The sequence below is a fragment of the Elephas maximus genome, chromosome 4 (genome assembly GCF_024166365.1).
Source record: "Elephas maximus indicus isolate mEleMax1 chromosome 4, mEleMax1 primary haplotype, whole genome shotgun sequence".
Lineage (NCBI taxonomy): Eukaryota > Metazoa > Chordata > Mammalia > Proboscidea > Elephantidae > Elephas > Elephas maximus.
Genome location: NC_064822.1, coordinates 131,102,982 through 131,116,047, shown reverse-complemented (window position 1 = coordinate 131,116,047; position 13,066 = coordinate 131,102,982). Strand labels below are relative to the sequence as shown.

Genomic DNA, 13,066 nt, shown 5'->3' with positions numbered 1-13,066 from the left:
GGAATGGTGTTACATTCATCCTCAAAAAGAATATTTCAAGATCTATCCTGAAGTACAATGCTGTCAGCGAAGTACAAGGAAGACCAGTTAATACAACTTCTATTCAAATTTATACACCAACCACTAAGGGTAAAAGCTTATTATCACCAGTCAGAACAAGGCCAGGGGCCAGCTACGGAACTGACCATCAATTGCTCCTATGCAAGTTCAAGACAAAACTGAAGAAAATTAGAACAAGTCCATGAGAGCCAAAGTATGGCCTTGAGTATATCCCACCTGAATTCAGAGACCATCTCAAGAATAGATTTAATGCATTGAACACTAATGACTGAAGACCAGACCAGTTGTGGAACAGCATCGAGGGTATCATACGTGAAGAAACCAAGAGGTCATTAAAAAGACGGGAAAGAAAGAAAAGACCAAAATGGATGTCAGAAGAGACTCTGAAACTTGCTCTTGAACATCAAGTAGCTAAAACAAAAGGAAGAAACGATGAAGTAAAAGAGTTCAACAGAAGATTTTAAAGGGGGCCTTGAGAAGACAAAGAATTATAATGACATGTGCAAAGACCTGGAGAGGGAAAATCAAAAGGGAAGAGTGTGCTCTGCATTTCCCAAACTGAAAGAACTGAAGAAAAAATTCAAGCCTTGAGTTGCAACACTGAAGGATTCTACCGGGAAAATATTAAACGATGTAGGAAGCATCAAAAGAAGATGGAAAGAATACACAGAGTCCCTATAGCAAAAAGAATCGGTCCATGTTCAACCATTTCAGGAGGTACCATATAAGCAGGAACCAATTATGCTGAAGAGAGAAGTCCAAGGTGCACTGAAGGCAGTGTCGAAAAACAAGGCTCCAGGAATTGACTGAATACCAACTAAGATGTGTCAACAATGGATGCAGTGCTGGAAGTACTCACTTGTCTATGCCAAGAAATTGGGAAGACAGCTACCACCTGTCCAACTGACTGGAGGAGATCCATATTTATGCCTATTCCCAAGAAAGGTGATCACCAAATGCAAAAATTATCAAACAGTATCATTATTACTACACACAAGTAAAATTTTGCTGAAGATCATTCACATGCAACTGCAGCAGTATATCAACAGGGAATGGCCAGAAATTCAAGCCAGATTCAGAAGAGGAGTCAGAACCAGGGATATCATTGCTGATGTCAGATGGATCCTGGCTGAAAGCAGAGAATACCAGAAAGATGTTTACCTGCATTTCATTGACTATGCAAAGGTATTCAAATGTGTGGATTATACCAAATTATGAATAACATTGCCAAGAATGGGAATTTCACAACAATTAATTCTGCTCGTGAGACTTATAGATCAAGAAGCAGTCATTCAAACAGAACAAGGGGATACTGCATGGTTTAAAGTCAGAAAAGGTGTGCATCAGTGTTGTATCCTTTCACCATACCTATTCATACCTGAGAAGCTGGACTATATAAAGGAGAATGGGGCATCAGGTTTGGAGGAAGACTCATTAACAACCTGCGTTATGCAGATGACACAACCTTGCTTGCTGAAAGTGAAGAGGACTTGAAGCACTTACTGATGAAGATCAAAGACCACAGCTTTCACATGGATTACACTTCAACATAAAGAAAACAAAAATCCTCACAACTAGGCCAATAAGCAACATCATGATAAACAAAGAAAAGATTGATGTTGTCAAGGATTTCAATTAACTTGGATCCACAATTAACACCCATGGAAACAGCAGTCAAGAAATCAAAAGACACATTGCATTAGGCAAATCTGCCACAAAGACCTCCTTAAAGTCTTGAAAAGCAAGGATGTCACCTTGAAGACTAAGGTGTGCCTGACCCAAGCCATGGTGTTTTCAGTCGCCTCCTATGCATGTGAAAGCTAGATGATGAATAAGGAAGACTGAAGAAGAATTGATGGCCTTGAATTGTGGTGTTGGAGAAGAATATTGAATACACCATGGACTGCCAAAAGAACAAGCAAATCTGACTTGGAAGAAGTACAACCAGAATGTTCCTTAGAAGAAAGAATGGCAAGACTACGTCTCATACTTCGGACATGTTGTCAGGAAGGATCAGTCCTTGGAGAAGGACATCATGCTTGGTAAAGTAGAGGGTCAGTGAAAAAGAGCAAGGCCCTCAGTGAGATGGATTGACACCGTGGCCGCAACAGTGGGCTTATGCGTAGCAATGATTGTGAGGATGGCACAGGAACAGGCAGTGTTTCATTCTGTTGCACATAGGGTCACTATGAGTCAGAAATCAACTGGATGGCCACTAACAACAACAATAACAAGGCAAGGAAATTAGGAAGAGAGAACAGCATGAGTCAATTTCCAAGGCAGCAAGTCACCAGAATGACGTCTGCACAAAAAAAGCAGTTTGGCATTGCTAAACTATAAAGGTTAAGGCTACAGCAAGGAGGGCCTTGTAGGCCAGGCTATGAAGGATCATTTGCAATTCCCTATTGCCCTGTGCACATATCTATCATTGTGAACTCCTTCATTCATTTGACAAATATTTAATGAGCAGCTGCTATGTGCCAGACACTATCCCAGGTACTGGAGATTCAATGAGTGAATGAAATAAGATTCTTTATTTGGAGCTAAAGTTTAATAAAAGTTTCATCCACAAGGGTGAGGCCATAGCTTGGTCATCTTGGGGCCTGCATAGTGCCTGGAAAAGTGTCTGACATGTTTGCCACTCAAAATCTTTGATGAAGGAATGAAAGAGTGAAGGTAGTGGAATGGCAGGACAATCCTGAGACTAATTAAAGAAGGGGTCAACCAGGAGCCAGCCTGGATCATCCTTGCACTACCCAGAACACATCCAGTTACTCAATTCCTGGACCCTGGTAGTCTTGTACTCACTTCTTATTATCCCCTTTGTCCCTGCTCAGCCTGCTTAATCCCCCATCAGAGACCAAAGTGGAAGCAGTGTTGGTTTCTTTACTGTGGATGGAACACAGAAGAGAGGCCCTCACTTGGGCCATCCAGGTTGCAGAGAGGGAAAATGGTCCCTGGTGTCTAAGTTGAATCCTCGAATGCATTTTACCAAAGACATATTATTGCTAGACATAGCAATTAGGTTGTATAGTGCTATTACTATTGTACTTCAGGCAGATTTTTGGTTAAAGAAGCTTTTTGAGGGTTGGCTTGGGGACCTAAACACCTTATATGCTCTCTGATTTCTAATGCCGGCATGTAGACTTCCAAGGCTAAAAATAAACTGCCTGTATTTCACATTTCTTATGCGTACACTGGACCCCTAGTGCCACAGTAGTGAAGAGTTCAGATGCTAACCAGAAGGTTGGTAGTTCGAATCTACCAGATGCTCCTTGGAAACACTATGGACAGTTCTATTCTGTCCTATAAGGTAGCTAGACTTTGGAATTGACTCGACGGCAACGGGTTTAGTCTTGATTTGATTTGATGTGTATATTTGACCTAAAGAAAACCCTTCAGGCAAGGAATGTGCCTTCTTTGTATCCACCTCTGGGAATCATACACAGGCCAGCACTTAACACTACAGAGTGCCTAGCTCATCAGTGTGAGTTGAGTAAGAAGCTAGAAACTGAATCCAAGTTTCTGATTTGATCTTGCCCATAGCAGTTTTGGAAGGTGTGGACCATGGATGCAAATGACCATCACAGTCATGCTGCCTCATGCCCAAGGTTTCTATATCATTAACTCAAGAACTGCGCCACAGAGGAGGTGTGCCAGCCTGTGGGACTCCAGTTGACTCAGGGAGCAAGATCTCCCAGATCTGTCCTTGGTCATGGCTCACAGCCCAGCCTTTCAGTCTTGCGTCAGGAGCAGATTGAGTGACACCTGCTTGCTCAGAACTGACTGAGGAACTTCTGCATTTGGCTCATGGCCCTTCGAGAAAACTTTGTATGTTTGGCCTTCTTGAGCTCTTCACATGTCTACTTTCGTCTTTAGCACACCGCTGATGAGGTTGGGAGAAAAACAGAATAATCTTCGAGCATTTCATCTTAACTGATCTCTCCTCTGGCTTTTATTTTTAAGTTGCTTACTGTTTTCTTTTCAGCCTTCACCACAGAATTTGACTGGTACATTCAACTCTCAACTTCCTCTTTCTTTTTTTTTTTTTGTATTGACATCAATGTTCTTCACATCACTTTGGTTTTCAGCATATAATTTTCATCTTAATTTTTCTCAGTTTCCATTGTAAGAGCTGCTTTACTTCTCCAGTCTGTATTTGCTTCAGTAAACATGATGCCACTGTCTGGGTAAGTTAAACTGCTTCTCACTTAGGCCAACCTCGTTTTGCCAGTTCTTTAGTTTCATAGGTTTCAATCATATGTTTCTTACCTCCTCTGTTTCTTGAATATGTGTCCAGATGAGCAGCAGGAATCTCCTCCATCAGGGCTCTCTATGCAGACTGCTCAATTGCTTAATTTCCACAAAATTACCTATGTTGCCTTGAATGAGGAGACGGTCCTAACCCTAATGCTAACCCTAACCCTAGTCAGAGCAAGGCTGTAGCCCATATTCATTTTCCCTAATTACAGTGTTTGGGGCAATATGCTTGGCCACTACATTTTGTACCAGTTCATCCATAACCAGTCAGCTGTGGTTACCATGCATCCTGAAAGAATGATAAATTGCCTCCTGTCCTATGCATGCAATCAACTCTACACAGGGGCAGCTTCCCAGAGCATTTGGAATAATGGTTCTCTTTTTAAAAGTTGAAAAAAAGTCAGGGAGAGGTGAAGATGAAGTTCACGTGTCTGCCAGTACCATCATTATCATTACCATCATCTGGCTTGTCTCTAGTAAATGGAGAATGGGGCAGACAAGATTTCTAGGGAGATATATTTCATAAATATGGATATATCTATTAGGAATATATTAATATGAAATAACCATAAATGAATTTAAAATCATTTATATTTTGTACAAGTTAATAATATCTATTTGCTTAGCATTGTGCAGTAAAAAAAAAAAAAAAAAGCTTCACGTATACGAGTTGATCTTACCCACAGCAGTTCTGGGAAGTGTTGACTGTGAATGCAAATGACCTTCACAGTCATGCTGCCTCATGCTCCAGATTTCTGAATCATTAACTCAAGGACTGCCCTGTAGAGGAGGCATGCCAGTCTACGGGATCCCAGTTTGCTGGGGCAGCATAATCTCTTTTAAGAAAAAACCTTAACACAGACAAGGTGAATAGGAGCTTCTTCTGTTTACAGATGAGAACACAGAGGCACAGTGTCTCTGGGCCAAAGTTACTAGGTTACTGACTGCCAGTTGTTGTTGTTGGTTGCCATCAAGTCAATTACAACTCTCGGAGACCCCACATGTGCAGAACCGAACAGCTCCGTAGGTTTTTCAAAGCTTTGACCTGTCCGAAGTGGATCACCAGGGCTTTATTCTGAGGCATCTCTGAATGGATTCAAACTGCCAACCTTTCAGTTATTAGTCAAGCCCCACAGGGAACCTAGTGATTGCCAGAGTCAGGACTCAGACACTAGTCTCTTGATGCGTACTAAGACTCTCTTTATTCCATCATGCTGTTGTGAGCAGGGAGGGAATATAGAAACTTCAGATTTAGAGCCCGGACTGGGGTGACATTTCATTTATATAGAGATGGTGTCTTAGAAGAGATTTGAGAAGTTCCAGGGATTTTTTTTTACTTGGACCCATAATCATTGCTCATGGAAGCAGTAGTCAAGAAATCAAACCACGTATCTCGTTGGGCAAATCTGCTGCAAAAGATCTCTTTAAAGTGTTAAAAAGCAAAGATGTCACTTTGGGGACTAAGGTGAACCTGACCCAAGCCATGATATTTTCAATTGCCTCATATGCATGCAAAAGCTGGACAATGAATAAGGAAGACCAAAGAAGAACTGATGCCTTTGAATTATGGTGTGGGCAAAGAATACTGAATATACTATGAACTGCCAGAAGAAACTCTGGTGGCATAGTGGTTAAGTGCTATGGCTGCTAACCAAAAGGTGGGAAGTTCGAATCCACCAGGGGATCCTTGGAAACTTGACGGGACAGTTCTATTCTCTCCTATAGGGTTGCTATGGGTTCGGTTTGGTTTTTTTGGCCAGAAGAATGAAAAAGTCAGTCTTGGAAGAGGTACAGCCAGAATGCTCCTTAGAAGCAAGGATGACAAGACTTCATCTCATGTACTTTGGACATGTTATCAGGAGGGACCATTCCCTGGAGAAGGACATAGTGCTTGGTAAAGTAGAGGGTCAGCGAAAGAGAGGAACACCCTCAATGAGATGGATTGACACAGTGGCTACATGGCTGGGCTCAAGCATAGCAAAGGTTGTGAGGATGTCACAGGACCGAGCAGTGTTTTGTTCTGTTGTGCATGGAGTCACTACGAGAATTTGACAGCACCTAACAACAACAGGGAACCTTATTAAGAAAACATATTTTCTTCAAACCAAGGAGCAACATTTAAAGACGTTTGGTAAATGAAGTTCTGTAGAAAACCTCACGGTAGCAGGAGGGGTTGTGGAGGCTTTCTCTCAGTCATCATATTTCATTTACATTTAGAAAAAACTCGGTAGGGAGTTGTATAGCCAATTGCAAAGATAAGTTTGAGTTGGTGTGATCTGAAATGCAGACACTTTATCTGCCTCTAAAAGTCAAAGCCACAATATCTAGGGCTGTCACCTGGAAACGTGTGTGAGAACTTTCTAGCCCGAAAAGTTCCCATCCTACTAGTAGGTCACAGCTTCTAATATGAACTGGAGCTTCCCATCAGTATAAAAGTCTACAATTACAACCATTCTGTGGCATCCTCTCAGCAATGGAAGACATTCCTTGGCTGGTTTAGAAAAACCAGTGCAAATTTGCACTGAGAAAGAAATGCAGTCTGGATGAAGAGCCAATGATTAACAGATTAGTTGAAAAAAGAAAAAGGAAAGGAAGAGAAAAGAGGTTTTGAGAACACAATTCTGCTGCAACCTCAAAAATGCTTAAGGGAGGGAGAAGTAGTCTGAGTGAGAAGGTGGGGAGGTGGCAGAGCAGCCAATAGGAAACAGGATTAAATGGAGGAAGAGCTGTCACCAAGAGCGGCCTGGCTAAAGGATTGGAATCTTAATCCCTGTCCCTTAGGTCTACATAGCAGTTGTAACTTTCCAAAACTATCCACACTTATTACCTCAACTGGTTAGAAAAAAAAAAAAACTCAGCAGAGTTAGGCAGGCAGGCATTGTTTCATTTTATAGATGAAGACACTGAGTTTTGGTGAAGTTAAGCATTTTATCCAGGATCACAATGCAGGGACAGCCCAAAGTGGAGGAGCAGTCCCCTGATTCTTAGGCCAGGTCCCTTCCACCAGGGGACACTGCCTCTCCACAAAGGAAAAAGGTCTTGATCCAGGCACCTGCGTAATAGGATTGGCCCATTAAGAGCTGAGGAGGATATGAGTTCCTTGAACTGCTCATCAGAAAAAAGATGATGGATGGCGAAGAACATGCCCGGCAGGGCTGGTGCCAGGGACTCTGTGAGGAAGAGGCTGGAGAGGTCTAGAAGAAATATGAACAGGAACTTGTCTGAGACACTGCTCGAAAGAGGAACTGGGAGATTCCAATTCGGTAGATGGAAAGGAAAAGGCCAGCTCTGGCAGTTGACAAAGCATGGAAGGAAGGGCAATGGCCTGTGGAAAATAACTCTGAGACTTCCTGATTGAGGAGCCGATGATATACTGCCATTGCCCACGGCTCCTGTCAGGTAAATCCATTCTCTTGAGTAGGAATTACTTTACAGTTTCAGCAGAGATGCCTAACTGATTACACAGTCATAATTTTTAAACAGAGTGTCCATCTCACACCAACAGGTGACACATCAAGATGCCCTGTGCAGGTGTATTGGAGACCAGAGGTGCCAGCACAGCTGACTGAGGTGTCAGTGGAGGTGCCCCCTGCAGCCCCGTGCTCACCTCCTGGATATTCTGCTTCACCCGGCTGTCAGAGGGATGCATGATTGTCCCCATCACTTTCACATTGCCACAGACAACCAGGGCTTCATCTGGTGCCTCCGTGTTTATTCCTACTCGGCCATGACAGACAACAGATTCTGGAACTTGTCCCCGCTGCCATAATGCATCAATGTCATTTTCAAACTGCCCAGGGTTAGAGGCCTAGAAATATATAAATCAATATATTACAGTTAAAGTTACAGTAGTGGGAATGGATGATCACTTTATTCTGCATAGCAAGGGAAAGCAGAATGTTATCCAAGTCTTTCATATAAGAATCATACACTGGAATGTTCTGACATATGCGAACAGCTCTGTGGTCTCAGGAGAGCCGGGGAGGTTCCCTAACTACTCTGCCTCCCCACCAGCCGGAGCTCTGTATGCCATGGTTTGGAGCATGGAATCTCTATTGCATACATCTGGAATTGAGAATATGGTCAACCATTCTGGATGAATGATAAGGCAGAAGGTGAAAACTCAAAATGACTATCTTTTAAGGAATAATAATAACAACTTAAAACCAGAACATTACATCAGACTACATTGCAAGTCTATTAAAGCTCAGATAAATAAGAATACCTTGCATTTATCTAGCCCTTTTATAGTTTCAAAACACTTTCATATTTATGACTTGATAGTTATCAAGCAAATGACAATACAAATATATTTAATATACTTCAGCTATATCCCCTAAACACAGAAGGTGCTGAATAACAATAACAGCTACATTTGTTATGCATTAACCTCAATTCTTTGAGCTCCATACTATCTTGCTCATTTTATTGATACTGAGGCTCAGGAGGGATAAATAAATTGACTCCAAGGCTACAAATCTAGTAAGTGATGGCGCTGAAACTATACTTCCTCTGATTGTTAAATAATGATTGTAGCTGTGTTTGTGGTGTTGCTTAGAAGTAGCCATGGCCAAATGCCATCTTCAAAGAAAATCCAAGTAAAACCATTGGTCTAGACAAACTTCTGGAGACTTTACTCTTACTCAAAATTCCTTACTGAAGAATTCTCAGTTATACCCCTTTTCTTCCCCCCACCCCCTTCCTGACAGCAGGTGAATATATTTCTAAGTATCTTTAAGTTGGGATCTCTAAATCCCCCAGAATCCTCACAACGAAATTAATTTGTTTGGGAAATTATGACATATTCCTCTAAATGTGATTTTTGTGGGTTTGAGGCAGGTTGTCACGCATTGAGATGAACAGTAGGAACTCTAATTACCTAAAAAGTTAGCGCTAGGACAACGTCACTTTTTGCCTTTATGGTATATGGGAGCCCCGGTGGTGCAGTGGTTAAGAGCTCAGGCTGCTAACCAAAAAGTCGGCAGTTCGAATCTACCAGCTCCTTGGAAACCATATGGGGCATTTCTACTCTGTCCTATTGGGTCGCTATGAATCAGAATCGACTTGACGGCAGTGGGGTTTGGGTTATGGTATATGAGACACCGCACGCTCAGCACCTCTTCTGCATAAACATCTCTGAAAGAATGCTCGAGAAACCTACGACAATGGTTTCCTCAAGGATGGGAACATGGAGATGGAGAAACTGGATGGAAGATTCACCATTCACTACATACTATATCTTTTGGTATTGTTTCAGTGTTTTTACCACATGCATGTGCTACCAATTTAAGAAATAATTAAAAGAAACTACAAAGTGTAGCTCTTAGTTTGGGTTCATTTCAGAACTTTCAGATGTTTTCAACTTCCTATTTCGCTCCCACCTGTCTGCACCCTGAGCTGCTTGAAGACACAACCACTGACATTTGATAGACAAAAGCAGTGAGAGAATGTAAAGTAACAACTTTGAACATTATTTTATGTGAGTTCACCTGAATAAAGAGCTTTTCTGCAAAGTCCCTAAAGCCCCCCTGGGTGTAAATAGCAAATTGGCTTTGACTCAAATCCTTTTATAGCAAGCAATCAACTAAATCCAAAGGTACACCATATAAAACGTTGATATATTTTGCTCTGCTCTGAACATAATGAGCCACTTTGAGGAAACAAAACAGTACAGTGATGGATTTTTTTCCTTAATGAGCTTTGGGATAATTATTATCCTGTTGGTAACTTGTTGCAGGAACAGCAGACGTAAGTAGATTTGATTTTTTGGAATAATTACAACAATCTCACTTGGCTAATATCAGATAAAAACTCAATCCCTAGTCTTAAAAGCTAGCAAGTGGCCATCTAAGATACATCAATTGGTCTCAACCCACCTGGAGCAAAAGAGAAAGAAGAACACCAAGGACACAAGGTAATTACAAGCCCAAGAGACAGAAAGGGCCACACATACCAGAGACTACATCAGCCTGAAACCAGAAGGACTAGATGGTGCCTGGCTACAACAAATGACTGCCCTGACAGGGAACACACCAGAGAGCCCCTGAGGGAGCAGGAGAGCAGTCGGATGCAGACCCCAAATTCTCCTAAAAAGACCAGACTTAATGGTCTGACTGAGACTAGAAGGAACCCGGTGGTCATGGCCCCCAGACCTTCTGTTAGCCCAGTACAGGAACCATTCCCAAAGCCAACTCTTCAGACAGGGATTGGACTAGACAGTGGGTTGGAGAGGGATGCTGGTGAGGAATGAGCTTCTTGGATCAGATGGACACTTGAGACTATGTTGGCATCTCCTGCCTGGAGAGGAGATGAGAGGGTAGGGGGGTTAGAAGCTGGCCAAAAGGACACAAAAAGAGAGAGTAGAGGGAGGTAGTGGGCTGTCTCATTAGGGGGAGAGCAATTGGGAGTATGTAGTAAGGTGTATATAAGTTTTTGTGTGAGAGACTGGCTTGATTTGTAAACTTTCACTTAAAGCACAATAAAAATTAAAAAAAAAAAAACTGAATTCCTAAAATATATTCATATCATTTTGGAAAGGGCCACAGATCTACAATGTTCCAAGTACGTAACACAATGAAGGGATTCTCATCACTAAGAGGAAATGTTATTATAAGATCTGTGAACTTATTACCCTTCTCTGGAATCCATAATCTTAATTATGTCAAAGCAAAATGTAATATACTACTTTTGGAATTATTAAGTTGGTGGCACAAAGAGTTATGCGCCTAATTGCTAACCAAAAGGTTGTTAGTTTGAAATCACTCAACAGCATCTTGGGAGCCAGACCTGGTGATCTGCTTCCATAAAGATTACAGCCAAGAAAACCCTATGGGGCAGTCCTACTCTGTCACATGGGGCCACAATGAGTCAGAATCAACTTGATGGCACCTAACAACAACATTCACATGTAGCCCAATAGTGGCTGGTTATATCAAAACACAAAAGTGGATTACTTAAAATTTCTAAAATACTTTTATTATTTGTCTCATAGCCTCATATAGTTAGGGAAAACCTGAACATTCTAGTCTAAGTTATGACACAAACTGGCTGTGTGGCCTTGGGGCAGTCACTTAACCTTTCTGTACCAGTTTCCTCTTCTGAAGAATAAAGATAATAATGTCTTCTTTATCCATCTCACAAGGCTATTGAGGAAATTAATTGAAATCATGTGCACTTTGCGAAAACTTTTGAGAAGTCTCTTATACATGTAAGGAAGTAAAACAATATAATAGTCTCAAATGCAGCCTCAACACTCTGTTAGGTACAGCAACGTCTTTCAACCTATAATCATTTAGTCTGCTCTCCTCAGCAACACATCTGCTGTCTCTCTTTTCTTTACTATACATGGGACTGGGCTTCAAAGCTGCATAATTCTACAGCACTCCGTTCACAAAGGGGCCCTGGAGACACAAAGGTTAAGCGCTCAGTTGCTAGCCAGAAGGTTGGAGGGCCAGGAGAAAGACCTGGCGACCTGTTCCCTTAAAGATTACAGCCTAGAAAACCCCATGGGGCAGTTCTACTCTGTCAACATGCGGTTATGAGCTAAAATTGACTGTACCTAACAACAATTCACAAACAATACAATGCAAATGGTGCCCCCTGCAGGTGCTCGGAATAGGAAACAGCATTAGCAGTAATTTGGGGCTGACTCTGTTTAAGCTGGAATGTATTTGCTGTTGTTTGAACTTCTAAAGCAGCAGCTCAAGAGCACACAATAGGAGAGCTTGAGCTGAGGAAGACAGCTCACAGGAAATCAGTTTTTGCTCCTTTCTGAAAAAGCTTCAGAAAATGAGCCTAGAAATGCTCTCTGCCAATGCTACTTAATGTGTGGTCCTCAGACCAGCAGCAGTAGCATTACCTGTTAGCCTTTCAGAAATGCACATTCTCAGGCATTCCAGACTTACTGAATTTAAAAATATTGGGATGGGGCCTAGATATCTGTGCTTTAACAAGCTCTCCAGGGGATTCTGATTCACAGCAAAGTTTGAGAAGTACTTCTTTATGCCATACACTCCTGGTTAGTAGTTACCCCTTCCATGATTGACAGGAAGCTCTGGAGCACAGAGCGAAACAGACATTGCTCCACAAACTGACTCCACTGGGTAAATAAAACTGTCTGAACTTTAGGAGAGGTTTGTGTGTTGAGGGGGGAGAGGGAGTTTTGTGGTCAGAAATGAAAAGCACCCATGAAAAGGGAGATGGTACCTGGGACAGCTCTACGCTAACCCCCATCTCTTGCTATCCTTGCATATGCATGATCTCCGCTGTCTTTCCTCGCCCCCTGAGGGTCGGTTTCCCACCTCACGGCAGTGTGGTTTGCAGAACAGTAAAAGAGAAGTTCTTGGGGATGTGCCCATTTCTATTCTTCTGGAAAAGAAACTGGAATAATTTATTAGGTTCTAAAATGAGGAAACCCTAGCAGGTCTTTGAAAGGCAAACAAAAGTAGTCATCCCTCCTGCTTGTAACACAGCACTCCCAACCAGGTTTAATTATGTGTTTAAGAAGGAAAATGGAGCTAAAGTAAAGCCTAGTAATTAACAAGTGGATGCTGAAAGAACTCCACTGGGGATTGCTCCCAAAAACAAAGGCCTGGGGAATAAATCTGTTCTTTGGTCATAAACCTTAATTTCCATTAAATTGGTCGATTTACACTACAGGACCATAATATATTTCTAAAGCTGTTTTGATTGACAACTCAGATGAACAGTTACTTGGTCCTGCCCACCACTACCACTCTCTCTCCAA

The 13,066-nt window shown here is 42.0% G+C and overlaps 1 protein-coding gene across 1 annotated transcript in view; it reads right to left on the bottom strand.

Moving 5' to 3' along the window:
• MYRFL (myelin regulatory factor like) overlaps positions 1 to 13,066 on the bottom strand; it is a 136,160-nt gene that overhangs the window by 56,573 nt on the left and 66,521 nt on the right. Inside the window, exon 10 of the mRNA XM_049884964.1 lies at positions 7,928 to 8,128. Coding sequence (XP_049740921.1) covers positions 7,928 to 8,128 — 201 coding nt within the window. The remainder of the gene's footprint in view (positions 1 to 7,927; positions 8,129 to 13,066) is intronic.